The 25,912-nt window shown below is 50.1% G+C and overlaps 1 protein-coding gene across 3 annotated transcripts in view; it reads right to left on the bottom strand.

The window, feature by feature from the left end:
• The window catches only part of LOC311520963 (phospholipid-transporting ATPase ID-like), a 155,216-nt gene that overhangs the window by 12,328 nt on the left and 116,976 nt on the right, over window positions 1-25,912 (bottom strand). For all 3 annotated transcript variants that reach the window (XM_084628991.1, XM_084628992.1, XM_084628990.1), the window contains exons 14-24: window positions 25,315-25,358; window positions 23,683-23,848; window positions 21,301-21,489; window positions 20,702-20,817; window positions 18,263-18,427; window positions 15,770-15,881; window positions 13,137-13,242; window positions 11,061-11,208; window positions 9,477-9,660; window positions 5,279-5,502; window positions 1,822-1,905 (exon numbers count right to left, since the gene is read on the bottom strand). In XM_084628991.1, coding sequence (XP_084485117.1) covers window positions 1,822-1,905; window positions 5,279-5,502; window positions 9,477-9,660; window positions 11,061-11,208; window positions 13,137-13,242; window positions 15,770-15,881; window positions 18,263-18,427; window positions 20,702-20,817; window positions 21,301-21,489; window positions 23,683-23,848; window positions 25,315-25,358 — 1,538 coding nt within the window. The remainder of the gene's footprint in view (window positions 1-1,821; window positions 1,906-5,278; window positions 5,503-9,476; window positions 9,661-11,060; window positions 11,209-13,136; window positions 13,243-15,769; window positions 15,882-18,262; window positions 18,428-20,701; window positions 20,818-21,300; window positions 21,490-23,682; window positions 23,849-25,314; window positions 25,359-25,912) is intronic.

Raw genomic sequence — 25,912 nt, forward strand, 5'->3', positions numbered from 1 at the left:
TTTGGTCAAGTTCAAGGTGAACAAGACTCAGGACTTTCTTGACAGTGCAAATGAGTTACACTAGAAAATACTCAGTCTGTGTCATATGAACATAAGAACGGCCAGACTGGGTCAGACCAAAGGTCCATCTATCTCAGTGTCCTGTCTGCTGACAGTGGCCAAGGCCAGGTGCCCCAGAGGGAATGAACATGACAGGGGAGTTTTGATGTTCATCCATCTACTGTAATCCACTCCCAGCTTTTGGCAGGCTGAGGTCTAAGGACACCCAGAGCATGCTGAAGGAGTACTTGTGGCACCTTAGAGACTAACCAATTTATTTGAGCATGAGCTTTCGTGATGCATCCGATGAACTGAGCTGTAGCTCACGAAAGCTTATGCTCAAATAAATTGGTTAGTCTCTAAGGTGCCACAAGTACTCCTTTTCTTTTTGCGAATACAGACTAACACGGCTGATAGTCTGAAACCAGAGCATGCTGACCATCTTGATGGACCTGTCCTCCATGGACTTATCCAATGCTTTTTTCAACCCAGTTACTCTTTTGGCCTTCACAACATTCAGTTTCCCTTCCCCAAAATAAAGACCAAAATCTGCCACTGCTTGGGAAAGGGCAGCAGTACAGAGGATATAGCTTCATACATATAAAGGAGCTAAGATAAAAATACACGATAGGACAGTGGGCATCCCCCAGGAAGTCTTCTTCCTTCGACTGTGTGCTCTGTGCCTTTAGTGATCCATTTTATTAATATATTACTAAGTATTTGCTTTATCTAGAGATACTGGTCACACTCCAAGGGATCATGGAGCCAGAGATCAAAGAGTCAGAGCTGAACCACCTAGGCTGCCCAGAACCCTATGCTCATAGCCCAGCATGGTTGATGCAGGCCTCTGACATGGGACACCTACCCAGATTCCACCATACCAGGCCCTATGGGAGACTTCCTAACCAAGGTGTGCTCTGCACGGATTTCCTTAAAACTCGTACGCAATTTCATAGGGTTACTATCAGCAGAGACTCAGAACAGAGTTCTATAGAAATTACTCTAAAATCCTACAGATTTTACATAGGAATATGACATCCAGACCAAAGGGAGTGATTCACACAACATCCTTTCTATAGGTTTTTTTTAAACCATCCTGTAGAATTCTACATCAGGGATATAATCATCCACCGCATTTCATTGGATGGCTCAGCATTCCTATACCAAGGTTATTTTCTATTAATTTGTAAAGGACTTTTCCAGAAAGGATGGAAGATCTCACAGCTTTTTTGTATAATTATGGATCTACACCAGTGTCCCTGGCCAAAATTCCCCACCCCCACTCTTACGTGTGCACTTGTTAGTCACCAGCCTTCACCCCAGAAGCAGTTGCATGTACATGATTGTAAAGGGCTTACAAATAGCACTACAGAAATACAGGACATTGGTTATTGGGGCACATCTTGAAGCCATTGCTTAATCCTTAGTCAAGGAAGATTAAGGACTGATTCAGGTTTCAATCCAGGCCCAACAGGCTGTGAATACTCTTCTATTAGGCGAGGGTTGTAGAGGGCACCTTTTCCATGACTGTCGCTAACAGTGCAACCCAGAGGGCTCCAGCCATTCTCAAACCAGGGGCCATACATTCATGACAAGATAGAATCTGCTCCCACACACTTCAGAACTGTGCTCTGCGCTCTACTCATTGCAGGGAAATTGCTTCAGTTTCTAGCACAGGTTTTATTCACCTAGTTCCTGTCCAGAAGGGATCACGGAACTGAGCCAAAGAATCCAGGAATAAACCCCCTAGAGGTGAGCCTGGGTATTAATAGTAAAGGTTACCTGGTCAAAGAGGCTCATTCCTAGCACCGGGAGGGAGGTATACACCAAATTGTAGAGGGTGATGAACCACTGATCATACACAGTCTAGAAAAGAGTGGAGAGGTCAGTTAAAAAAGGCATGCCTCTGTTCGTCTGTAACGGCAATCAATGACCCTGCCCACCTGTCCGTCTTTCACATCTTCATTCACAGAAGGTGCCGTTCACCCCTGAGCAGAGGGCCGGCCTAAGGGCTAGGCCCAGGACACTGAGCTCCAGCTAAGCCGGGCGTAAAGGGCACAAACCATTGCAAAACAATTCCTTTGTTGTTCACGTTTCAAAATTAAATCTGTGGCACAAACAGCACCTGTCCAGGCTGCTGCATGCGACTGAAAAGTAAATGGCATCCACTGGCCTCAGCCCAGCACTGAAAAACAGCTGGGCAGTTCTGGAATATTGAGCCAAAATCCTGCAGCTTCCTTTGAAAGAACAAATCAATAAATAAAAAGACCCCCAAATTTACACTGAAGAAAATAAATAATAAATGAAATTAAACACAAATGAGCTGAAATACAGAACTATCTGGGCTCTCTCGTTTTCAGATGATGATGATTATTTATTAAGTTTATTATGAGTCATACCAGGATCGGTATGTATCTGAAGAAGTGGGTATTTTACCCACGAAAGCTTAGGCCCACATAAATCTGTTAGTCTTTGAGGTGCCACCAGACTCCTCATTGTTTAATTACACTATATCCACTGGATCATCCTTGTCCACATGTTCATTGATCCCCTCAAAGATGATCACTTTAGATAAGCTATTACCAGCAGGAGAGTGGGGTGGGAGGAGGTATTGTTTCATGGTCTCTGTGTGTATATAATGTCTTCTGCAGTTTCCACAGTATGCATCCGATGAAGTGAGCTGTAGCTCACGAAAGCTTATGCTCAAATAAATTGGTTAGTCTCTAAGGTGCCACAAGTACTCCTTTTCTTTTTGCGAATACAGACTAACACGGCTGTTACTCTGAAATCTAATAGATTGGTGAGGCATGATTTCCCTTTACAAAAACCCCAGCAGATTGTGTTCATCTGTGTGTCTGATAATTCTGACTATATTTTCAACCAATTTACCTGGTACTGAAGTCAGGCTTGCCAGCCTGTAATTGCCAGGATCATCTTTGCAGCCTTTTTAAAAAATTGGCATTACATTAGCGATCCTCCAGTCAGCTGGTGCAGAAGTGGATTTAAGTGATAGTTTGCATATCACAATTAGTAGTTTTGCAATTTCATATCTGAGGTCCTTCAGAACCTTTGGGTAATGCCACCTGGTCATCGTGGCTTATTGTTTAATTTATGAATTTGTTCAAAAACCTTCTCCAGTCATACCTCAAGCTGAGGCAGTTCCTCAGATCTGTCACCTAAGAAGAATGGCTCAGGTTCGGGAATCTCCCTCACATCCTCAGCTGTGAAGACCAATGCAGAGAATTAATTTAGATTCTCTGCAATGGTCGTATCTTCCTTGAGTGCTCCTTTAACATGTTCAGTGTCCAGTGGCCCCATTGGTTGTTTGCCAGGCTTCCTGCTTCTGATGTACTTAAAATTTTTTTGCTGTTAGATTTTGAGTCTTTGGCTAGTTGTTCTTCAAAAACATTTTTGCCTTCCTAATTATATTTTTACCCATGGCTTGCCAGAGCTGATGCTCCTTTCTATTTTCCTTGGTAGGATTTGACTTCCAATTATTAAAGAATGCCTTTTTGCTTCTAATAGCTTCTTTTACTCTGTTGGTTAGCCATGGTGGCATTTTTTTGGTCCTCTGTGTCAGGGATTCTCAAACTTCATTGCACTGCGACCCCCTTCTGACAACAAAAATTATGACAAGACCCCAGGAGAGGGGACCGAAGCCTGAGCCCATTTGAGCCTCACTGCCCCGGGCTGGGGGACCAAAGCCGAAGCCTGAGCCCCACAGCCCTGGGCAGGAGGGGCGGGGCGGAAGCTGAACCCCAAGTGCTTCAGCGACGCAGGAGGGGAGGTTGTAACCTGAGCCCTGCCGCCCAAGGCTGAAGCCGAAGCCTGAGCCCTGCCACCCAGGGCTGAAGCCCTTCGGCTTCGGCCACAGGTGGTGGGGCTCAGTCTTTGGCTTCGACCCTGGGCCCCAGCAAGTCTAACACCAGCCCTGGCGACCCCATTAAAATGGGGTTGCGACCCACAGTTTGAGAACCGCTGCTCTATGTTTCTTATGAGGTGGCAGCAGGGTGGTATGACAGCCACTAGGTGGCAGCAGTGATCCATCACAGGCCCCTGCAGAAGTAGCAGAAATTGCAACTGAGGCCAGTGTGGGATGCCGCCTTCTGACCCATATATCAGAGGCCTGCTGGGAGAAATGCTGACCTGCTCTCTGCTCCGTCTGCTGCATGTTAGCCCCGGGGCATTTTCCTGGCCAAACATTGTCACATTATCTGGGTCTCCCCCGTGCTACTGTGAAGCACCCGCGTGTTCCCCTGTAGCTAGCACTAAGTGTACGGGTGCAGGGGACGTGGGCCACAGCACGTGGCTTTTCACTGTACAGACTTCCCTGGGAAGCAGCTACAATCCACAGGAGATTTGGGCTTCAAATAATTTTGTGGCATGTTGCTTAAACCAACAAAGGCAGCCATGGCATTGCCCAGCTCTGCCCCAGCATACGCTTCAGGCCCGGCCAGGTCCCTGCCTTGACTCCCCTGCCCTACCTATAATGTGAACCAGCCCGTGGATTTCCTTCCCCCTTCTCGCATGTTTTCCCACGTGGTCCCCTCATGAATGGAACGGCCTCCGCATCCCCGCTTCTGGATTTACAAAATACTCAATAATTTTACATCAACATCCTTTCACAAAATCCTGATGAGTATGTGAAATTCCGTGACTCCAGAGAAAAGTGTCACTGGGTGGCTACTGGTGTTAAGCAGGCCTTGAGCACCCCATTGCTGTCAGCAATGGAGCAGGAGAATGGGTGAGAACATCAGCTAGGGAAATTCACTACCAGTGCCCATGGGAAGAAGAAGAAGTATCCCCGCCAGAAACACTCGGAATAATGACATATGAGTAATGTTTGCCCCAAGGAAGGAGCTGGCTTGTCTCATCATGGCTGTATTTTGCAGAGGAAGCTACTTTTGTCCACGGGACTGAGAGTCAGGAAAGCTGGGTTCCGCAGGCTCCCCATGTGATTCAGACAAGTCACTCAGGACCACACTGTGAAAGTTATGTAGGCACCCAAAGCTGATGATGAAAAAAATCTGGCCCTTGGCCTTTCTATGCTTCAGTGACTCCATCAGGAAAAGGGGGATAACTGGACTTCCACAGAGTACCTCACAGCGGGACGAGAAGGGGGCTCTTCAGTCCTGTCTGTAAAGTGCTTTGGGCTCCTCTGCTGGAAGATGTTAGGGCAGGAAAAGGATTATCATCACATTTAATATAGAGTGTGACAGGAACACAGAAACTGGCCCACCTGTGCAGAGAACCCGGAGAAGAATCCATACCAGAAATGAACTAATGTGAAGGCAAAATTCTTATAGAAGAAGTATCTGAGGAACTTGCACATGCGGATGTAGGACCATCGCCCGTGGACTAAGAGCAGGCGCTGCAGGTAACGGAACTGTGCGAAGGAAAAGTCGCTGGACAGCACAGCCTGCATCCCCTCCTGGCCACTGATACCGACCCCAATGTGGGCAGCTGCAAAAAGAGGAGAATCCAGATCATTACAATGAGAGCTTTGGTAGCGTTAGTGTTTATTAGACTACCCACTGTATGCTGGGAGAGGTAGTCTTTGTGGGTCACACCCACACTTGAGCAGAGGGCATTCCTGCATGGAACACATTTGGCCCACCAGTCACACTGCAGGCTGCTAAGTAACAGATTGGTTTCTCAGTACTAATTTGTATATTTCCAACAGCTGAGTTCATTTATGTGCTAATGACAATGAATCTTTTCCTTGACTGTCAATGTTTTCCAGCAGCACAAACCAACTTTATAATATTGCCATTGCGAGAAAATGACCTTTGAGATGTGTTTAAATGCATGGAGTGTGCATGGCCGCCCCCACACCCCCAGTTGCATGCTATGCTTCTGTACACTAAGAACGGCCATTCTGGGGTCAGACCAACAGTCCATCTAGTACAAACCAGCCTGAGTCATCTTATAGTCTGTGGGCATTATTAGTTCAATCAAACATTTACACAGAAAAGTCTTAATAATAACTTGCATTTATTAAACAGAGACATAAGTTTAATGTGACAGCTAACGATAGAGATTTAACTAATGACACCATTCTTGATGGCTGGGGGTTGATTGGATTCGGAGGCTCCTATGGAATAACGAGTTGAGGAGAACTCTGAGTCCCCATCTTTTCGTGGTGGTAGTGGTATTTTCTAATTATCCCTGTACCATGCTTTTTCCCCCCTTTCTTGACTGGCTGCCTGACTTATCATCTCCCTTGAAGCCCCCGACTTAGTCTTTTCTTTCTTAATTAAAAGGCCCTGGTTAATCAATTTGTATAAATTAAAGTGAGGAAGATTAACAAGAGATTCTTCTGAATAATCTTACTTAATTAAATCTAGTGTGAGGAATTGTTGTAGTCATAAGGCACCAAATAAAGAAACAGTACTGTCAGAGACTAGAAGGCTGCGTTTCAAGGCTTGACCGGGAGGGCTGGGAGGTGCCCAGGGGTCACACGGGGACGCTAAGACATTCACACAAAACTATACAGAACATTTACAGGCACCCAAGCGGTCTCCTTTCACTCTCCTCACAGGTCTGTCAGCCGCTACTATTTGCACTGCCGGAGTGCCCAGAGGCCCCAGTCAGGATCAAGGCCCTCCCTGGGATGAGGGCTGTACGGATACACTGCCCAAAGGGTTTGCAATCACAGTAACGAGCGGGAGTAGTAGATGGGCAGAGGGACTGGTGGAAGGACAAGGGTAACACTGACAGGCACTCAGGAGGACACAGACCCACTCTGGGTGCACCCACACGGTCCTGAGTCTTTAAAAAAAAGGGACTATCTAAAACAAACCAACAAAGATCAGCAACCCTGGCTGGCCACATACCCAGCTGGGAACAGATCATGGAACTTCCCCACCCAGGAAACACCTACTTCACAACCTGCCCATTCAGGCAGCTCTGATCTGGGGCTGCCAGACACCCACAGAACGGAGTGTTCTTTCTGCTGGCCAGGTGAATGTCTTGCTGGTGAAAGCCATCCGCGTGGCAGCCCTGGAGCCCTGGCCAATAATGGATTTCATTCTATCTCTACCAACCCTGTGGTGCCTCATGAAGACCGTGATGGAGCCAGACTGGAGAGGAGATCTATGGCAGTTCCGTGCGTGTCAGGAGAGTGGAACATGGGAACGAGATCAGCCGTCAGCTCTGGAAGCAGAGACGTGCCCAGGGAGGGAGTCTCTGTCATTCCCACTGAAGTCAGCAGGGCTAGGTAGGTGGGGAGAAGAATCTGGCTTGCAAGCCGAGTGGAACGTCTTCACTGACTTGGTTACTTACCTGTAACCCGAGTTCATCGAGATGGGCTCTGCAAAGTCCTACTCGTGGGATCAAGGTCCCGTGCTACAAGTTTCTGGAACGTCCCTCGATCTGCTGGCAATACTCTGACTTACACATTTTGGGCTGTATAAGTGGCAACAAGGGCACACTGTTGACTCATATCCAGCTTCTCGTCCACTGTAACCCCGCGGTCCTTTTCTGCAGAACTGCTGCTGAGCCTCTCGGTCCCCAGCCTGTAGCAGTGCATGGGATTCTTCCGTCCTAAGTGCAGGACTCTGCACTTGTCTTTGTTGAACCTCATCAGATTTTTCCTCATTGTGACTTGTTCTAGGGGAGCCAGCAGTTCGGTCACCTCTGTTCACTTTTTGGTCCTTTCACCTGGAGCGAATGCTCATTTTGGTGCCCTGCTGTCCTTGTTTGCCTAGAGCTGCATAGCTGCTTTCCTGTGGGCGGTACTGCTCGCTGAACTCCCACCACGGAGAATGTGCAGAGGCCGCTCAAGGAAGAAATGGAGGTTACTTATCTGGCACCGGAGTTCCTAGAGATGGAGTCTGTATTCATACTCCTCGTCCACCTTCCCCACTTTGGAGATGGCAACGAAGTGTCTCTTGGCAGAAATCAAAAAATTGTTGTTTTACACTATGCCAAGTGTAATAAATAGTCCAAAGGTAATGGCCAATGAGCCCATTATCAGGCCCACCTGCTTTGGAGCTGCTCAGATGGGGAAATCTCTCTCAGTTCATGGAGTAGCCTTGGCAGATCAAAGATTTCTGCTTTCCAGTAGAATCTTTTGGACCTTAGTATAAACATTCCTGTTCAAGAGTCCACTATCCAGATTCAAGCTGTTGACCAGAGAAACTCTGAACCTTGGAGGAGACTCCCACTCATCTTGGAGGCAGGCGACGGAATGGTTTGGAAAGCAGGACTTTCAGATACTAATCTCATATTCACGATACTGAATGACAAAATTGCCAGTCTCTAGCCAAGGCTATTGACAGCAACTTGGTACCAACTAAATCAACACTGGAAAGCCCTTTAAATTCAATCCAGGGTGACATATAGAGAAGTTCCTGCTCTTCGTGCAGGAAACAAATGCAATATTGATGTTAGGTTTTGCTTGCCCTTGAATCAGAACCATCGACAAGCACAGTATCCCTGGTGGGAAAGGACTTAACTGGTATTTGCCTCCTTGTAGAAAAAAAATTAATACGAGATGGAGCCCTTGATAGAGCCCTTGCACGGCTGGGTGTCACTGTGTCTCAGAGTCTGTCACTGTGTCTTCTTTCCCTGGTGGAGGAGACACTGGACCCATCCAGTGGTGACACTGAACTTCATGAATGGGAACTTTTCCTAACACAACTGGCTAGAGCAACCCCCCCTGTGGCGGTCCAGGTAACGCGTCGCTGTAATGCTGTCCATCAGAACCTAGGTCTGGATTTATGAAGGGGAGAAAACCCTCACAAGCCAGAAATGGCTCTCAGCTCCGGTACCTCGACATGGAGCCACATCTCTCACTGAGACGACAAACCTGGGAGTGGACGGAGCGTGGGGTAAAGAATCTTTTCTCTCCTTGAGAACTAATACCGCACTTGGCAGGAAGGTGACCTGGGAAACTCCCTGGAGGGCATGTTCTTTCCCTGCCTAGTGAAATAAGGTATCTAAAAAGCACTGGGACATTGTGACTCGGGTGATCCTCGTGTAAAGACAAGGTAATGGAGTTAGGAAGAACCCTGCTGAGGCCTCGGTCTGGTGTGAAAGCTATCGCTAAGCTGCACCAGTAAGGAATCTGAGCCCTGCAGGAAAGTTTGTAGGTCTGGAATACATCCAGATTTCAAAGACCCCATGCTGCCTAGCAGGGATGAAGGTACAATTATATTGACCAAGGTCAACTTTGACTCCAAACAGAGGGATGTGCAGAGAGACAGATGTATGAAGATATGAAAGTGACTGCCTTTGAGACTGTCTGATAGCTCTGGCTGCTGGTAGCAGTGATGTGACCATGGCACCGAAGAATCTGGATCCAGGACAAGTTCCAGATTAGAAAGCCTCGCACTAGCAGAGCAGCTCCTATGCTTCTTGCAGCATGGGCACTGGTGTGTGCCAGGAAGGAAGAACACACCAGGAGACAGCTGGGCAGGGCTGCCTCTACTTACTTTTGATCATGCTGACATCGTTTGCCCCATCACCGATCGCCAGGGTCACTGCCTTCTTGTACTTCTTCACCAGCTCCACCACCTGGGCTTTCTGCAGGGGGGTCACCCGGCAGCAGATCACCACTTTGCACATGCTGGCTGTTCGCACCAGCTCGAGCTCCAAGTTCCCTTCTAGTGCGTAAGCCTGTGGAGCGGAGGAGAACATGCTATGAAAGTGAGGTCAGTCCAGATACAGCGCCAGCCCAAACCACGGAACCAGCAGGAGGAAGAATAACTAACCCATGGTGTCAGAGAAAGTGCCTGTGAGTCATGATGCCCAAAGGAGCTACTAGGCCAAGAATAAGAGCTGGGATGAGATTTCAGAGCAGCAACGACACCTGCCTATATCACCAAAGATCCCCCTTTTCATTATTAGCAGTGACACTAGCGGAGTTTGCCCTCTTGACCTTGGTGGGTGGGTCTCTGCTCACTCCTTCTGGCTTAGTTCCTAAGGTGAGAGTAGAGGTTTGTATCCTGAGAAGACCCGGCAGCACTGACTTTCTATTACAATTATAAACATGCTGTAACTTACAATTAATCAACTCCCACGAACATTCGTCAATGGACCCTCCATAATTCCCTTTCGTGCCAAATCTGGGACACATGTAAAATTCATCTGGCTGATCTACAGACTCCAAGCCCCCTGCCTCCAAAAAACCCCCAAACAAAACTACGTCCCAGATGGGCTGATTTACAATTTGGGAGTGCTTTAAAAAAGGCTACTAGAACTGGTCATAAGAAAAAGACAAACAAAATAAATCTTCCTTCCCAGTGTTGACCTTTTACTTTATTAGGATGTGTTATTTCCATTCCTGAAATCAACAAAGATAACTGGACGTCTGCTCAGAAACTCATCCCTCCGACACTGCCTGGCAGGTAGGGACACATTTCTGCCCTTTCACATTTCTTACAGAATGTGCTTCTTGTGCTTTGATGTCTTCTCTGCAGACATTCACGGAGGGAATCCGCATGACTCCCTCCTCCCCAGAGCCATACAGCAGGCCAGCTGCCCTTTCCACTTAAGGCAGCAAATCAGCAGCCCAGATTTCCTTTATTCCAAAAACAGTAAGCCGTGTGAGTCACCCACACCCCCGCGTCCCTCCCATCAGCAGCAGGCAGGCTTGCTCAGCTGGAGAGACCTTTTCGTGATTCGGTTTTACCGTGCTATGGAGAGCAATAGTTTTTACCACTTTCCAAAACAACCTCAATGCACAAAAAACTCATCTAACAAAATATTATATGCAAGCCTCGGTAATGTCCCTCCATGCACACAAATCAATGTGTCGTGTAATGCTGTGCGTTTAGCCATAACAAACATGGTGCTGCTCTCCACTTGCTGTTGATATTTTTGTTTACACAGGATCACAGATGTGAATGTGGCAACACTGGGACTCTGTCACCACTCTCATGGAGCTGGTCCAGGCTCCAGGTTCCGCATGAGAAAAGCTAGCGGCTTTCCTGCACACTAAGAGTCAGGTTTTCCAGGGAACCGCCGCCAACTCTTTGACAAGCCTGGAGGCAGCAGGCACACCAAGCCATCCTTACCAAACTATGGCCGTTAATAACCAGGCCATACACCCCATTCGCTTGCTCTTCAGGTAAGATCCTTGACTTCGTGGAAGGGTTTATAAACTTGATGTTAATTTCATCACTGTCCAGGAAGGAATCCGGATTCATTTTCTTCCTTGCAGTCCTTAAAAGGATCAGTCATTAAAAATACAGAAACAAATGTATGTTATTTTCTTAAACCCAGGTTTTTTAAAGAAAAACATGTTCCCCCTTGTTAGTATCATTCTTCTTGCAGAGGGTTTGAAGGACTCTGGCAGCATACAGGGCTGGAGTAGCCCTCGGAGAATTCCTCTAGTGACAGAGCAGTGTATGGCGAGGATATGTAGCCCTAGGATTCCCTGCCCCTGAAGCGCCTAGCCTCGAGGCTAGCTGGGGCTGGGATGCAAAGCAGCCCGTAGGAAGCTGTGGGATGACCACTGGAAGTTATAGCAGCCCCTGGAGCTTGTACTGGCCTCTGGAGCCGGCAGAATCCATGAGGCACAAAGGTGGCTTCAAACCATCTTTACCCCTCCCATCAGGCAGTGCCTTCTGAGACACCGGCCCCCCATCAACGCACCCATCATCAGCTTAGGATCAGACATGAAGAACAGACTGGCTCCTCCCTATGGACGAGCTGAGCAAAGCATCCAGCTACGGGACCAGAAAAAAGGATGACCTTGGAAGTTTAGACTTGAAATTAGACAAAGGTTTCTAACCATCAGAGGAGTGAAGTTCTGGAACAGCCTTCCAAAGGGAGCAGTGGGGCCAAAAGACATATCTGGCTTCAAGACTGAGCTTGATAAGTTTGTGGAGGGGATGGTATGATGAGATAGTCAAAGAACAATTAATTGCCAAAAATTAGGCTATTAGTAGTAACTATGCCCAATGGCCTGTGATGGACGTTAGATGGGGTGGGATCTGAGTTACTACAGACAATTCTTTCCTGGGTGTCTGGCTAGTGAGTCTTGCCCACATGCTCAGGGTTTAGCTGATTGCCATATTTGGGGTCGGGAAGGAATTTTCCTCCAGGGCAGACTGGCAGAAACCCTGGGGGTTTTTCACCTTCCTCTGCAGCGTGGGGCACAGGTCACTTGCTGGAGGATTCTCCGCACCTTGAAGTCTTTAAACCATGATTTGAGGACTTCAATAGATCAGACAAAAGTTAGGGGTTTATTACAGGAGTGGGTGGGTGAGATTCTGTGTCTTGCGTTGTGCAGGAGGTCAGACTAGACGATCATAATGGTCCTTTCTGACCTTAAAGTCTATGATTCTATGACCTGTTGGTGCAGCAAGAACCACTTTATGTCCACAACTGAAGGCACCATGGCCCCAGACCCTCTGGCCCACGACGATCCAGAGTGGTCACCACTGTCCTTTTTTACATCAATTTTAGGGCCAGAATGGACCATTCATAATCCTCTAGTCAGACATGCATAGCACAGGCCACAGAATTTCACTCCATGATTCCTGCATCAAGCCCATCTCTGCTGGCTGAATTAGGGCGGACCTTTCAGAGACAGCCAGTCTAGAGTTAAAGTTCACTTTTGGTGAACTGTGTTAGATGAAAGATGTGGACAAATCGGAGAAAGCCCAGAGAAAAGCAACAACAAGGAATAATGGTCTAGAAAACACGGCCTGTGAGGGAAGATTGAAAACATTGGGTTTGTTTAGTCTGGAGAGCAGAAGACTAAGGCGCCACATGATAACAGCCTTCAAGTACATACTTACCCACTGAGGAAAGGATGGGAAGCAATGGACGTAAATTGCAGCAAGGGAAATTTAAGTTAGACATCAGGGTGGTTAGTCACTGGAACAAATTGCCTAGGGAAGTTGTGGAATCCCCGTCAATGGAGGCGTTTAAGAGCAGCTTAGAAAAACACCTCTCAGGGATGGTCTAGATAACACACAGTCCTGCCACAGTGCATGAGACTGGACTAGATGGCCTATCGAGGTCCCTTGTTACTGTCCTACATGTCTATGATCCTATGAAGACAGAAGGCTAGAATGGCACAAACACCCTCCAGTTCTCTATGCTAAACATACCACGTGGCGATGCACAATCTGGCTCTTTACCTGAGTTCATCTAACACGTCCTCAGAGCTGTTGCCGTCAATAATGAAAACGTCCTTCATGTCATCATGCAGCATATTGCAGGAGTAGCCAATATTCACGGCAGTCTCTGAAAAAAATCAACAATTTCATTCAGACTCAGACAGGAATGATATCGGTTACCCAGCCACCCTGCGCCTCTCCTTGGGCCATTTCCATGACTGACGAGTACTGTGCATCTCATCAGAGACCAGGCTTCCTAGGGTCACAGAGACTGACATCTCGGCACAAGAGACTCAGCTCTTCCTGCTGCTGAAGTGGATGCACTGACTTTCCCATGCAATTTACTGCATGTGGGTCACCTGCTGTGCATGGACCCTGATGATACAAAGGCACTTCTGAGGAGACCAGAGCCCTTTGCCCGTGTCCCTGAATGGCATTTGTCCTGCCTGCACTGCTTTGCAACACGCTGCCTTCAGCCCTGTACCCGAGAACTGGCTGGATTTCAGCAGGACTGAAGGTAAAAAGGGCTGGATCCTGAGCTTGCTGACATCAAAGGAACAATGTCAATTTATACCATCTAAGGATCTGGCCCATGTCCAAAAAGCCATTTGGCCTCTTTGGGGAAGAAAGCCATAATAGAAATGTTCCCTCCAGCTCTCCAGATGCAGGTGGGGAGGTCATGAGGACCAGAGAAGCAGCTACAGGTTGTGTGGTTCCATTTGTTGTGTAGTTCTTGGGAAAATGAAGCTCCACAGAAAAATGCTGCTCTCAGGTTGGCAGACCAGGTACCAGCTCAAGCCAAGGCCACTAGGCCTCTCTGAAAACACTGACAAATGCCCAGCTGGAAACCCATGTGGCTCACCTGCATGCTAGCATTGCTAAAACAGATGTTACGGTTCTAAGAAAGCGTGTAGTGTTTGACCTTTATGAACCGTGTGCGAGTTGCTGCAGGCGTTGATCTCACTGGTAATAGCTGCACCCCATGCTACAGGGAATAGGGGTAACTACAGAAGTGTTCCAGAACTAGGACACTGGAAACCCCCCAGGCAGGAGAGGAGCATTACCAAGTGTGACATACCAGTGAACCACTAGGGGTGTCCCCTGCCCAACAGAAGGACACTCAGACACCAGATGAACCAGTGGACAGGAGACTTTGTGGATTGCTCCCCCACACCCATGAAGTACGCAAACCCATGTCCCCTTACAGTATGAACTATGGGGGAAGGCTCTGTATCACCAGGCTGCTTGGCATTTGGAGAAGGCAGTATTTCTAAGCATAAACAAGGGATCCCCGGCTGCTTAGCCTGGGTTACCCCTAAAGGACATAAAGAGCTTGCACATTACAGCAGCTCCTGCTGCTTTTTGGAAGCTAAGGGCTGGTCCACCCTACGAATTTACATTGGCGCACGGCGCACTTGTAGCGTGTCTGGTGAAGACGCTCTAAGCCAGTGAGAGAGCTCTCCCACCAGCTTGACTCCACCTCCATGAGAGGCAGTAGCTATGCCGGCAGGAGAGCATCTCCCGCTGACCCAGCGCTGTCTACACTGCAGGGTAAGGGGTCAGCGTAACTACATCACTCAGGGGGGTGGATTTTTCATACCACTGAGCGACACAATTATACCAAGTAAGTGTGTAGTGTCAACCAAGCTTAGGACTGTAAATCATTTCTGTGCATATGTTACCTGCTTTAACCTTGCAAACAACTCTCCTTTCTTTTTCCTAGTTAATAAACCTTTAGTTAGTTTATAGCAGGATTGGCTACAAGTGCTGTCTTTGGTGAGAGATCTAAGTTACCATTGACATGGGGGAAGTGGCTGGTCCTTTGGGATTGGGAGTAACCTGAATAGTGCTGTGATTTTTGGAGTAAGGGACCATCTATCACAAGGGCAGGCTCCCCTGGGTGGCAAGGCAGACCTGAGTGCCCAAGAGGGCTGTCTGTGACTCCATGGTTAGGCTGTTGTGGTGCCTGAGGAGTTCACACTTGGTAATTGGTTGGCGAAATCTAAGGACAGAACACGCAACCAGTGTGGGGTTTGTGCCCGTTTGTAACAGTCTGCCCTGAGGTTGGCACCCACCTTCGTGAGCCATTCCAGACAGCCTGACAGCTGCAGGAATTTATTCTCTGTGACCACAACCCTTCCCCACTGAGTGCTTTCTGCAAATTTCTGTGACATGCTGTGGGCCCTCCTCCCCCACCCCCATTCCACCATTCCAGATCACTAATCATGGTGCTAACAAAGATCAGATCTAACACCAAGTCCCTGGCTTCAGGAAAGCAGGACTGGGTCTTTCCATTCCCTTTCACCAGATCAGACAGGGCTGGGAATCTTCAAGTGACTCCTCCCTCTCCTCTGTCACCAGGGCAGGTAGGTGTGCGTGTGTTGGCTCCTTTCCCGAGGACTGTCTCTATCGCTCCCACCCTCCAGAGTGCCCGCAGCCTCAGGACTCACACTAGGCCTGACCATTCAGACCCGTGGAGTTTTGCCGGAGTAAACACTGAGCATGGCCCTCAGGATCGGCCCTCTCCTCGGTGCTCAAAAGGAGGCAGAATCAGGATGCAGGCAATGGAGGGAACAGCCTATCCATAGGAAAGGAAAGGAAAGTCAGAGGCAGCAGCCCAAAGCCGTGTGTCTCTCCCAGACCATCCCCTTTACCTTGCTTGTCTCCAGTCAGAACCCAGATTTTAATGTGGGCTTTGGTCAGGGTTTCAATCGTCTGGGGGACTCCATCTTGTAACTTGTCCTCAATAGCCGTGGCACCTAGCAGCTTCAAAGACAGAGGGAAATGTGTGAGCTCCCCAGTGGTCAGCACTAGAGGAGAGCGCAGTCACTTCTGCTCCGTCCTTCTGGCCGCACACACAGGGCGTGGGGCTCAGCCCAGGCTTGATTCCACTCGGCTCTATTTATTGTACACGTTATTGTGGGCCTGATCCCACAAACTCTCGTGCATGCGAGTCATCCCGCTGAGCCGGCTGGCCTGCGTGCGTGCATAAAGCGCTCAGGTACCTGCTTACAGGACTGGAGGCCGTTCTCTTTCTCCACCCGCCCTGCACTTGCCGCAGCGCAGCGTGGTACCTTACAGACTGGACTATTGTCCACACGGATGTGTCAGGGCACAAACAGTTTTAAGAGTCTCTTTCCCTACTTGTTGGCAACAACCACTGACCTCGAATATTGGTGATATGTGGGCCCAGGAAGGTGATGATCAGATGTAAATGAGATTTCGGCTCTAGCTTCTAGCTGAGGTTTTTAGGCAGAGCCTATCACTGAGCTTTCTACCTGCTGTTGGGGTAGGCTCAGAGTTCAGGTCTCAGGCTCTGAGCCAGTGCCTGGGTCTGACTGGGACTTCAGGATTAAAATCTCCTAAGCTATGTTTGAGAGACCTCTGCTATCCTGAACAGCAGACATCTGCTCCGTCAGCTGTTCTTGGATCCTTCCTTGGAATCAGAGACAATGTAACAGCAAGCCCACTCGCCTTTCCAGAATGCAGAGCTGTGACCCATCCTGACAGGTACCTGGATCTCTGAACCACATCTTATTAAGTCAGTTACATGTGGGGCTTGCTCCAGATCCCTTGCGGCCTAACGGTGTATTCATAACCAGCCAGCTAGTGAGTGATCGGGTGAGGGAAGCATGGAATGGAAAAGAAAAGATGAAAAAGACTAAACAACTCCTGCTTGTCACAGAATAGAGTGAGGTCTGCTCTGATGCACTGCGTGCAACAGCAGCCTGAGGCTGAGTCACCCAGGGCTGTCGTAGATGTAACGTCAAAGTCTCTCACACCCAGGCAGCTGCAAGCCCTCTGCCACCTTTTGAATCTGGTCCGGAAGCGTTTCAGTCCTCCCCAAGCAGTGCTCAATAGAGCGCACACGATGCTCATGAATTCCGAACACACTGAGGCTACAGGGCCCTGGGACGAAGGCCTGAGCTCTCCCGTGGCCATGCTCTCTCCGTAACTGTAGTGAAGCACCATGGAGCTCTGGTATCTGGTACTGTGCATGGACAGTGGGGAAAACCCATCGGCCTTGTCAGGAGTTCTGCTGGCCTTTGCCTGCCTGCTCAGATCTGGTGTACAAACCGTGGAAGGGGGAGGGGAGCAGCTTCCTTTCCATGACTCTCTCCTTTGCTTTGAATACAATCAGCATGAAGCTGAACACGTGTATTATTAAAATCTCTGAACTTAACCAGGTTCCATCCCCACTCTCCATCATTACCTCCCCCTACTGCCTCCTGGCTCCTTCCGCAGGCCCCTGACACTGCACAGAAAACCTCCTGTCCTCAGCTCTCAGCAGGATCATAAGACTGCATGACCCAGGACCCTCCTACTTCCTCATGGCCTCCCTGCCAGCATCCCCCACACCAGATTCTCCTTTTTCTCTCTCACGACTGGGCTATCCCTCCCCCAGTTCCTTCCTGCAAATAAAGTCCTTTCCTCCAGGGTGCACACACAGGCCCACAGGAAACAGAAACCTTCTCAGAGAGCGTGACGAAGCAGCTGTAGAGTTTCCAAGATTTCATAAGAGCTGCTGTGATTGCATAAGCTGCATCGCTTCCATTCAGATAGGGCATGTATCTTCTCTTCATTCAGTCCCTGCAGGTAGCACATGCCGGTGAACCCCAGGGGCATTCAAAAGCAGCAGCAGCAGTCACAGGAGGAGCCTGCTTGCAGATCACAGTTTAGTCATTGCTTTCATTCACTTCAAGCTGACACAAACTGTTCTGTGGACACCCCTCTCTCCTCCCAGGCTGACAGAACAGGTAAAGGCTCCTCCAGAAATGCAGAGGGACCCAGGAGCTACTCAGGACAGGGCTGTTACAGCTCGTCATTTAGAAGTCAGGAGAATAATCGTTCAACTACTTGAACATACAAGGGGCAGCTATGAAATATCTGTACCAGTGTCACCTCCATCCAGCTCTCGTGTGTTCACCCACGAAAAGTCAGCTAACCAGACACCTACGCAAGTTAATATAAAACTGTTCCCAGACAGCTACTGGGTGCCCACCAAGGCATCAGTGAAAACCCAGGTCTGCCATGATCTACCCATTTTAGTTACACAACCCATGTAAAGTCATAGCGATCCGCTTACTGATGAACCAACTTCCCGGCTGCCTGCCCACAGCTTGACCCAAATTCCATGAAAGACCAACCATTAAGTCTTTTTCAATTTCTTCGTATAACTCAGATAACTTCTCTTCCCGTCCATCCAGGGCAGTGCTTGCTTCATGGTGACGTTTGTCCCACTCCTCAAAGTAGTCCTCCTGCAGGTTTTTATAGGCCACAACCAGAGTCCTCAAGCCTTCACCTGCAAACTCCTGCAAGACATGGGTGGAATAGGTGAGGTCCAGGCGGTGGAACACTCTTCTAGCTTGATCTGCAAGGAGCGCTATTTACAAACACCCTCTCACCCAAAAGATGCCAACCCAACTTCTGCAATGAATAGGACGAAAAGTTGCATTTAACACTTTAAAGTCACCAGCACCTGGAAATCCAGCTCTACTCTTGTACAGATCCATTTTTAACTGCAGTCTATTGCCTATACAAGAGCAAATCCAAAGGGTTTTCCTACACTTTGACTCTACAGTTTTCCATTATCAATGCATCTATGTCACTGGTATTTGTATGAGGCCCGTGTAAAACACACAGAAAAGAGCTACTCCCAGACTTTCAGAATTGTGCCCATGCAATTGCTTGGCAGAACTGTTGATGTGACTGCATGCTTTCTTTGCATTGAACACCAGTCATTGCATGCACGATTTCAACAAGCAATCACATCTGCACCTTCACAGCGTGAGTGACTGAAAATCTGGATCCCAACGCTTGTTGTAACCAGCCCAGCAACAAGGTTCCCTTTTGGAAAGCTCAGATTCTCCCTCGAGGGGGACAGGTGATAGAGCCACCATCCTTCTCCTGTGGGTTCCACTGCGGGAGGGCAGCTTTCAGCTGCAGCTACCTATGGAATGTGCTGCAAGCTCAGCATCTCCTCCTCCCGCCCTGGCCTGCTGTCTTCCTGTGCTGGGACTTCACTCTGCTATCTCGCTGCAGGCCGTCTGGGCCAGCGTAACCCCTCCTGGTGGACTTTCCACTACCTGGGGCCCTGGGTTCTGCACTGCACCAGCAAAAGCCAGTGTCATCTGGGGGATGAGCATAGGCCCCGATAGATAATATTATCTTGTTAATTGTATCTTATATACAAATGCAAGAATTCTAAATACTAAGATGGGTGAACCTGAGTGCTGGGTATTAACTGAGGATATAGACATAACAGGCATCACGGAAACTTGGAATGATGATAATCAGTGGGACATGATAATACCAGGGTACAAAATATACAGGAATGACAGAGTAGGCCACACAGGTGGGGGTGTGGGAGTGGCCGTATATGTGAAAAAAAGCATAGAGTCAAACGTAGTAAGAATCTTAATTGAATCAAACTGTACCACAGAATCTCTACAGATAGAAACGCCATGCTCCAAAAATCAGAGTATAACAGTGGAAATGTACTATCTACCACCTGACCAGGATGGTGACAGTGATTGTGAAATGCTCAGGGAGATTAGGGAGGCTACAAAAACAGAAAACCAAATAAAAATGGGACATGTCAACTATCCTCATATTCATTAAGAACATGTCACCTCAGGACGGGAGGCAGAGATGAAATTTCTAGACACCATTAATGACGGCTTCTTAGAGCAGCTAGCCCTGGAACCCACAAGGGGAGAGGCAATTCTTGATTTAGTCCTAAGTAGAGCACAGCGTCTGATCCAAGAGGTGTTTATAGCTGAACAGCTAAGTCACTGTGACCATAATGTAACTAAATTTAACTTCCTTGTAGGGGAAAAATTGCCAAAGAAACCCACTACGGTAGCATTTAACTTCAAAAAGGGGAACTACACAAAAAGGAGGCTCGTTAAACGGAAGTTAAAAGGACAGTCACAAGAGTGAAATGCCTGGAAGCTGCATGGAAACTTTTAAAAACAGCAAAATAGAGGCTCAAACTCTGTGTATACCTCAAGGAAAAATGCCCCCATGACTAAACAACAGAGTGAAAGAGGTGGTTAGAGATAAAAGACACCTTTTAAAAATTGGAAGTCAAATACCACTGAGGAAAATAGTAAGGAACATCAACTCTGGCAAGTCAAGTGTAAAAGTATAATTAGGTAGAGCAGAAAAGAATTTGAAGAGCAACTAGGAAAAGACACAAAAACAAGAGCAACGGTCAGATCTGAGGTTACTGCTGCCCTGGGTTGTATTTAGAAAGATGAAAGGCTCAGTAGCCTGTTACCAACTGCCTGAACTATCCAGACTCCAAACCACAACTAAATGTAGGGACCCGATGAATGTGTTTTTCAGGCAATGGCCCCCTGAGTCTTCACAGAATAACTCTTTCCTTTCCATGGTAAGTTACACAGTATTTGCCGATCTCCCAGGGAGATGCCCTTAGGGATGCTTTAGAGATCATCCACTTTCCAGCCTCAGTGTTGGTTCCATTTCCAGCTCCAATGGTGACATCAGAGCCGCTCACAGAGAACAAGGGACTCCCACCCTGCCCGTTATCTACAGAGGGGCTCCCCTGCAAGGGGACTTACATTCAGGTGTTCCATGGTCTCTTCCTGGAGGGGTCCACAGGAAGAATCCAGCAGTTCATAGACAATGGTGTCAGCGCCCTTGCAATACAAGGTCAGGTCACCCTCCGGACTTCGCACTAAAAGCAAGGGGAACAAAAGTTCTGCAAAACCCAGACTACAGCATTTGGCAGCCATCACATCAAGTGTGTGCAGAGACATCCAAACTCGGCCCACCAGGGGTGAGGGTCACCCCTGCTCTGCACAGAATGGAGGAGAATGCAGCCACGCCCATCTGTAATACGGAGGTGTGGTGGCACAGACTGCAGGCCCAACACGCATTGCTCCCCAGTGATTTGAGCAGATGCACTGCTGAAGCCTGTAGTCGCATGTATGGGTGGGGCGCAAGGACATTAATATCCAGATGCCAAGAGAAGGCTACCATTGAAGACCTGGGCAGTCCCTGGTCACTTCCACTCTATCAGTACGTTTACACCACCTTAATCACTGCAGTATCTGGACGCCTTGCAAGGATAGCCATAGAAGAGGAGACCTGGGAGAAGGAGTATGAGTCGGAGAGCCCAAACAAGCAGAAAAGTGGAAGGGAAGTGATGGGAACACACCGATGACAGACATCCTTTTGCGCACGTTGTTGAAGTCCAGAATAGCCAGGAGCTCATAGACCTTTGTTTCTCCCATTTCCACCACAGTGATGGTCTCGGGGGTCCGAGCACGAAATACAAAGCCAAAGTTTCGGGCCGCGGTGACTAGGGCTCCTTCGTCCGGAGACTGGGCCTGATACACCAGGTTACCTGCCATGCAAGAAAGAAACAATGTATGTTCATCTCAGGCCTGGATTCATCACCCTGCTCCCGACGTGAATCAAACACAAGGGCTGAGGCATTCTATAGCCACTGCTCACCTCTTGTCTGGCCATATACCGACCAGATGTAATAAAACCCGCACACAGATGCACTCCTCCACAGGCCACAGACTGACACGCGTTAGGGACGGAGAAGCTCCATTAGGTCCCATCGAATCCATTCCCCAGAGCCAGTGCAAGGTTCCTAGCCTCATCTAGTGGAAGGATCTCCCTCTGCTTGGGAGACTTCTGCAGCCCAAGGGCTCTCACTGCCAGGAACGTTTCCTTTGCTCAGCTTCCTCACCACCCCAGGTACCCTCTGCACCTGTATTGCCGTCCTTCAGATCCCAAAGGACAGGACTGGCACAGCTCTCAGAAGGGCAATGAGACTCTGCCCCAGATGGAATTTGGGGGGACAGGAGCGTGGGATTAGCATGACTACTGAGCCCCCATTTGTCAGGATGCAGCAGGCACTGCCCGTTGCATGAGCTGAGCTCTGCTGGCCGGTGCAGGGAGGACGCAGTGTCTGGCTTTATTCCCATTGGCTCTATGGGGCCAGTGCCACCAGCAACTCTCTGCTTGCAGCGCCTTTGCACTCCTTGCAGTGTTACTGCACTTTGGCCAGCCCTTACTCCAGGCCACAAGGCATGGGAGTCTCCTGGGGTCCTCTCCCCACGAGGCACCCGCAGAGCCATGCCAGCTAATGAGCAACCACAGGCTGACTCGGATGATCAGAGCCCCGTGTGGATACAAAAATTTGGATCTGATCCGCACCAGCACCCTCTAGAGCAGCAGTTCTGAACCAGGCATCTATGGCCCCCTGGGGGGCCGTGAGCCGGTTTCAGGGGGTCCATAGTCCCGTGGAGCCGAAGCCTGGAGCTCCGCAAAAGAGATGCCAGGGCTCACTGCTCCAGGCATCAGCCCCCTGGGGACTCAGGGCTTTGTGGGGGGACCCCCTGAAACCACAGCCCCCCCAGAGGGCCACGAACCCCCAGTAGAGAATGGCTGCTCTAGAGCCCTGTGTGGATAAACAACTTTGGATCCACATCCAATCTGCCATCCACAAAGATGGCAAACAATACAGCCACATCTTAGGGTTGCCAGGCATTTGGATTTCGACTGGAACGCCTGGTCAAAAAGGGACCCTGGTGGTTCTGGTCAGCGACGCAGACCGGGCCATTAAAAGTCCGGTCAGAGGTGCAGTGGGGCTAAGGCAGGCTCCCTACCTGCCCTGGCTCCATGTGGCTCATGGAAGCGGCTAGCATGTCTGGCTCCTAAGTGTAGGGATGGCCAGGGTGGCTCTGTGTACTGCCCCAGCCTCTGCCCTGAGCACTGACTCCGTAGCTCCCATTGGCTGGGAACTGTGGCCAATGGGAGCTGCAGGGGTGGTGCCTGCAGGTGAGGGCAGCGCACACTATGCAGAACCACTTGGCTGCTCCTGTGCCTAGGAGCTGGACATGCCAGCTGCTTCTGGGAGCCACGCAGAACCAGGGCAGGTAGGGAGCCTGCCTTAGCCCCACTGTGCTGCCAACTGGGAGCCGCCTGAAATAAGCACTTCCCAGCTGGAGCCCAAACCCCAAACCCCCTCCCGCACCCCAACCCCCTGCCCCAGGTTAGAGCCCCTTCCCACACCCTAAGTCCTTCCCAGATTCCACACCCCAACCCCATGCCCCAGCCGAGCCCCCTCCGCACTCCAAACCCCTCGGCCCCAGCCCAGAGCCCCATCCGGCACCCCAAACCCCACATCCCCGGCCCCACCCCAGAGCCCGCTCCCCCAGCTGGAGCCCTCACCCCCTCCTGCACCCCAACCCCCTGCCCCAGCCCAGTGAAAGTGAATGAGGGTGAGGGAGAGCGAGGGATGGAGTGAGTGGGGGGGCAGGGCCTCTGAGAAGGGGTGGGGCAGGGGTGGAGCCACAGGGACGGGGCGGGGCAGGGCAAGGGTGTTCAGTTTTGTGCGATTAGAAAGTTGGCAACCGTACCACATCTGCAGATGTGCGTATCCGCGGATGTAAAGCAGATATGTGCGGATTTGCCGGGCTCTGCAGATGATTTCCCAGTGGCCCCGTAGCAGCGTCTACAGAGAAATGACAGCCCAGCACACTGCTATGAGGTTACAGGCCGTGACAGCCGCATTGCTGCTCACCTTCCTCCTTCTCTTCTGGCATCACTGTGTGACACAGCGAGAGCAACCGGAAAAACCTGTGTGTCGCGGCGTCGTCCAGCTTCACAGCTTCCACTAGGCTGTGGTCGTAGAACACAAACTTTGGGTCAGCCAGTTGGTTGTACGAGAAATCAACCTTCTCTGTGTGCTGCAAAGGTGAGGCTGAGGGTCAGCTGGGCAGCTCGCTGCCTCGCCGCGCTCACAGGGATCTCCACCCCCACGACTGCCCTTCCCCCACATACTCGCGGGGATCCCCCACGACTGCCCTTCCCCCACATAGTCGCGGGGATCCCCCCTCCCCCATGACTGCCCTTCCCCCACATACTCGCGGGGATCCCCCCTCCCCCACGACTGCCCTTCCCCCACATACTCGCGGGGATCCCCCCTCCCCCACGACTGCCCTTCCCCCACATACTCGCGGTGATTCCCCTCCCCACGACTGCCCTTCCCCCACATACTCACGGTGATCCCCCTCCCCCACGACTGCCCCCACCACTCACAGCCATCCCCTACCATGCCTCCCCTCCCTGCACTCAGCAATCTCTCATCCCCACGATTGCCCTACCTGGCCCTGCACCCTCAATGATCTGCCCACACGCTGAAAGAGATTCCCTCCCGCATGGTGAACTCCCCGCGACCCCCCCTTGCCCTTCCCTGCAGCTCCCCCTTCCCCTCAGGGTGCTTCCCCCACCATGCCTCCCTCCCCAGACTCTCGCTGATCTCCCCACACGACCCCTGCCTCCTCCCCCTGCTCATAGGGTTCCCCTACCACAACCTCTCCCTGAAGTCACGGGGATCGCTCTTGCAGGCCATCCACTCACTGACCCGAATGCTTTCACCGACACCCTGCCCCAGGCCCTGCTCCCAGGTGTGACTGCTCATTCCAATGAGAGCAAGACTGGGAGTCCTCTGTGCCCTCGCCACGTTCTCCCAGGGCAGGGGAGAAACCCACATGGAAAAAGCTGACGGCAACCCGATGTAAAGTTTAAATTCTCCCCACCCCAGGCCATCTCTGAAACAAAGTCGCACTGCACGGCACTCTCTCCCTTTGTGGGACCCAGCGGCCCAGCAGCTTGGGTTTTAACGCGTGGTGCTTCAGAGCGGGAACACGCCACACAGAGTGGATTCCTGCCCCAGCTCCAGTGAGGTCCCACGTCTAGAACCAGTCCAGTGTTTCGACCAGCCCAAGATGACACTTGGCACTTACCAAAGGAGCAAATCCCCTGCACTAATGTGCGCAGCGGAGCTCAGCCAGCCAGAGCACAATGCGTGTGAGTGTCAAACCTCTGACCTGCTGGTACTGTGCTGCCCTGGGGGGCTGGCAGATCTCCCACAGGGTGGTGGCTTGCCAAGAAATAGGCATTTCTTCCACAACAAATAAGTCCTCCACATTCTGCTGCCTGAGAGAGTGGGAACTGGCTGGATCCTCGCTGCTCATTTTCAGGCTCTCTAATGTTCGGGGTTTTTCAAAAGGTGCAGTCTTAGCTCCCCTCTGTAGGTGCTAGGTGTGTGTGGGTGCATTATATACCTGGGTGGGGTATGGCATGTGTCCATTGGAGCCTACACCAACAGGGTGGCAGAGGACACAGAACCTGCTGGCAGCTAACCACGTACCTCAGTGATCTCAGTCCTCTGCCCAGCCATGTCGTAGACGTCACCTGCAGTTTACAAACACAGAGCGAGTCACACACACAAACTGCAGCTGTGCACAAGCTTTGAGCCTTTGATGCTGACAGAGCTTGAAAGTTGAGAGTGTGAGCCTGAGCGTGCACATTCCTTGGGAGTGGGAAGCTGGGCCAGGAAGGAGACTTTGCTGTTTAGTATGAAAAGCACAACAGAGCAAGCTCTCTCCCACTGTCCCTGCCCAGAGCAGGAGTCTCCAACATGGGGGTAATAAGCAACCTCCTGCTTGTTCCTACCCCTGTAAGTAATAGCGATCGCAGACACTGAAAAACTGCTGAAAGTCCCCTAGGCTAAGAGTGGATTCTTCAGCGTTGTAGCAAGAGGGGTGAAACACTTTTCCACTTTCTCGGCAGGTGTCAAAGGCTTCCCTGGCGGAGTTTGGGTTAGCTTTACTGCTCTTTCAGAGGCAGGGCTATACTGATATAATTGCCACCAGCCTTCATGCAGCCACCTGATTTGATCAAACAGCTTCTCTGTTAACCTACCTGCAATGTGACCCGGGGATTAAAGAGCACATGGAAAACCCAAG

This window comes from Lepidochelys olivacea (assembly GCF_965140295.1).
Source record: "Lepidochelys olivacea isolate rLepOli2 genome assembly, chromosome: 5".
Lineage (NCBI taxonomy): Eukaryota > Metazoa > Chordata > Testudines > Cheloniidae > Lepidochelys > Lepidochelys olivacea.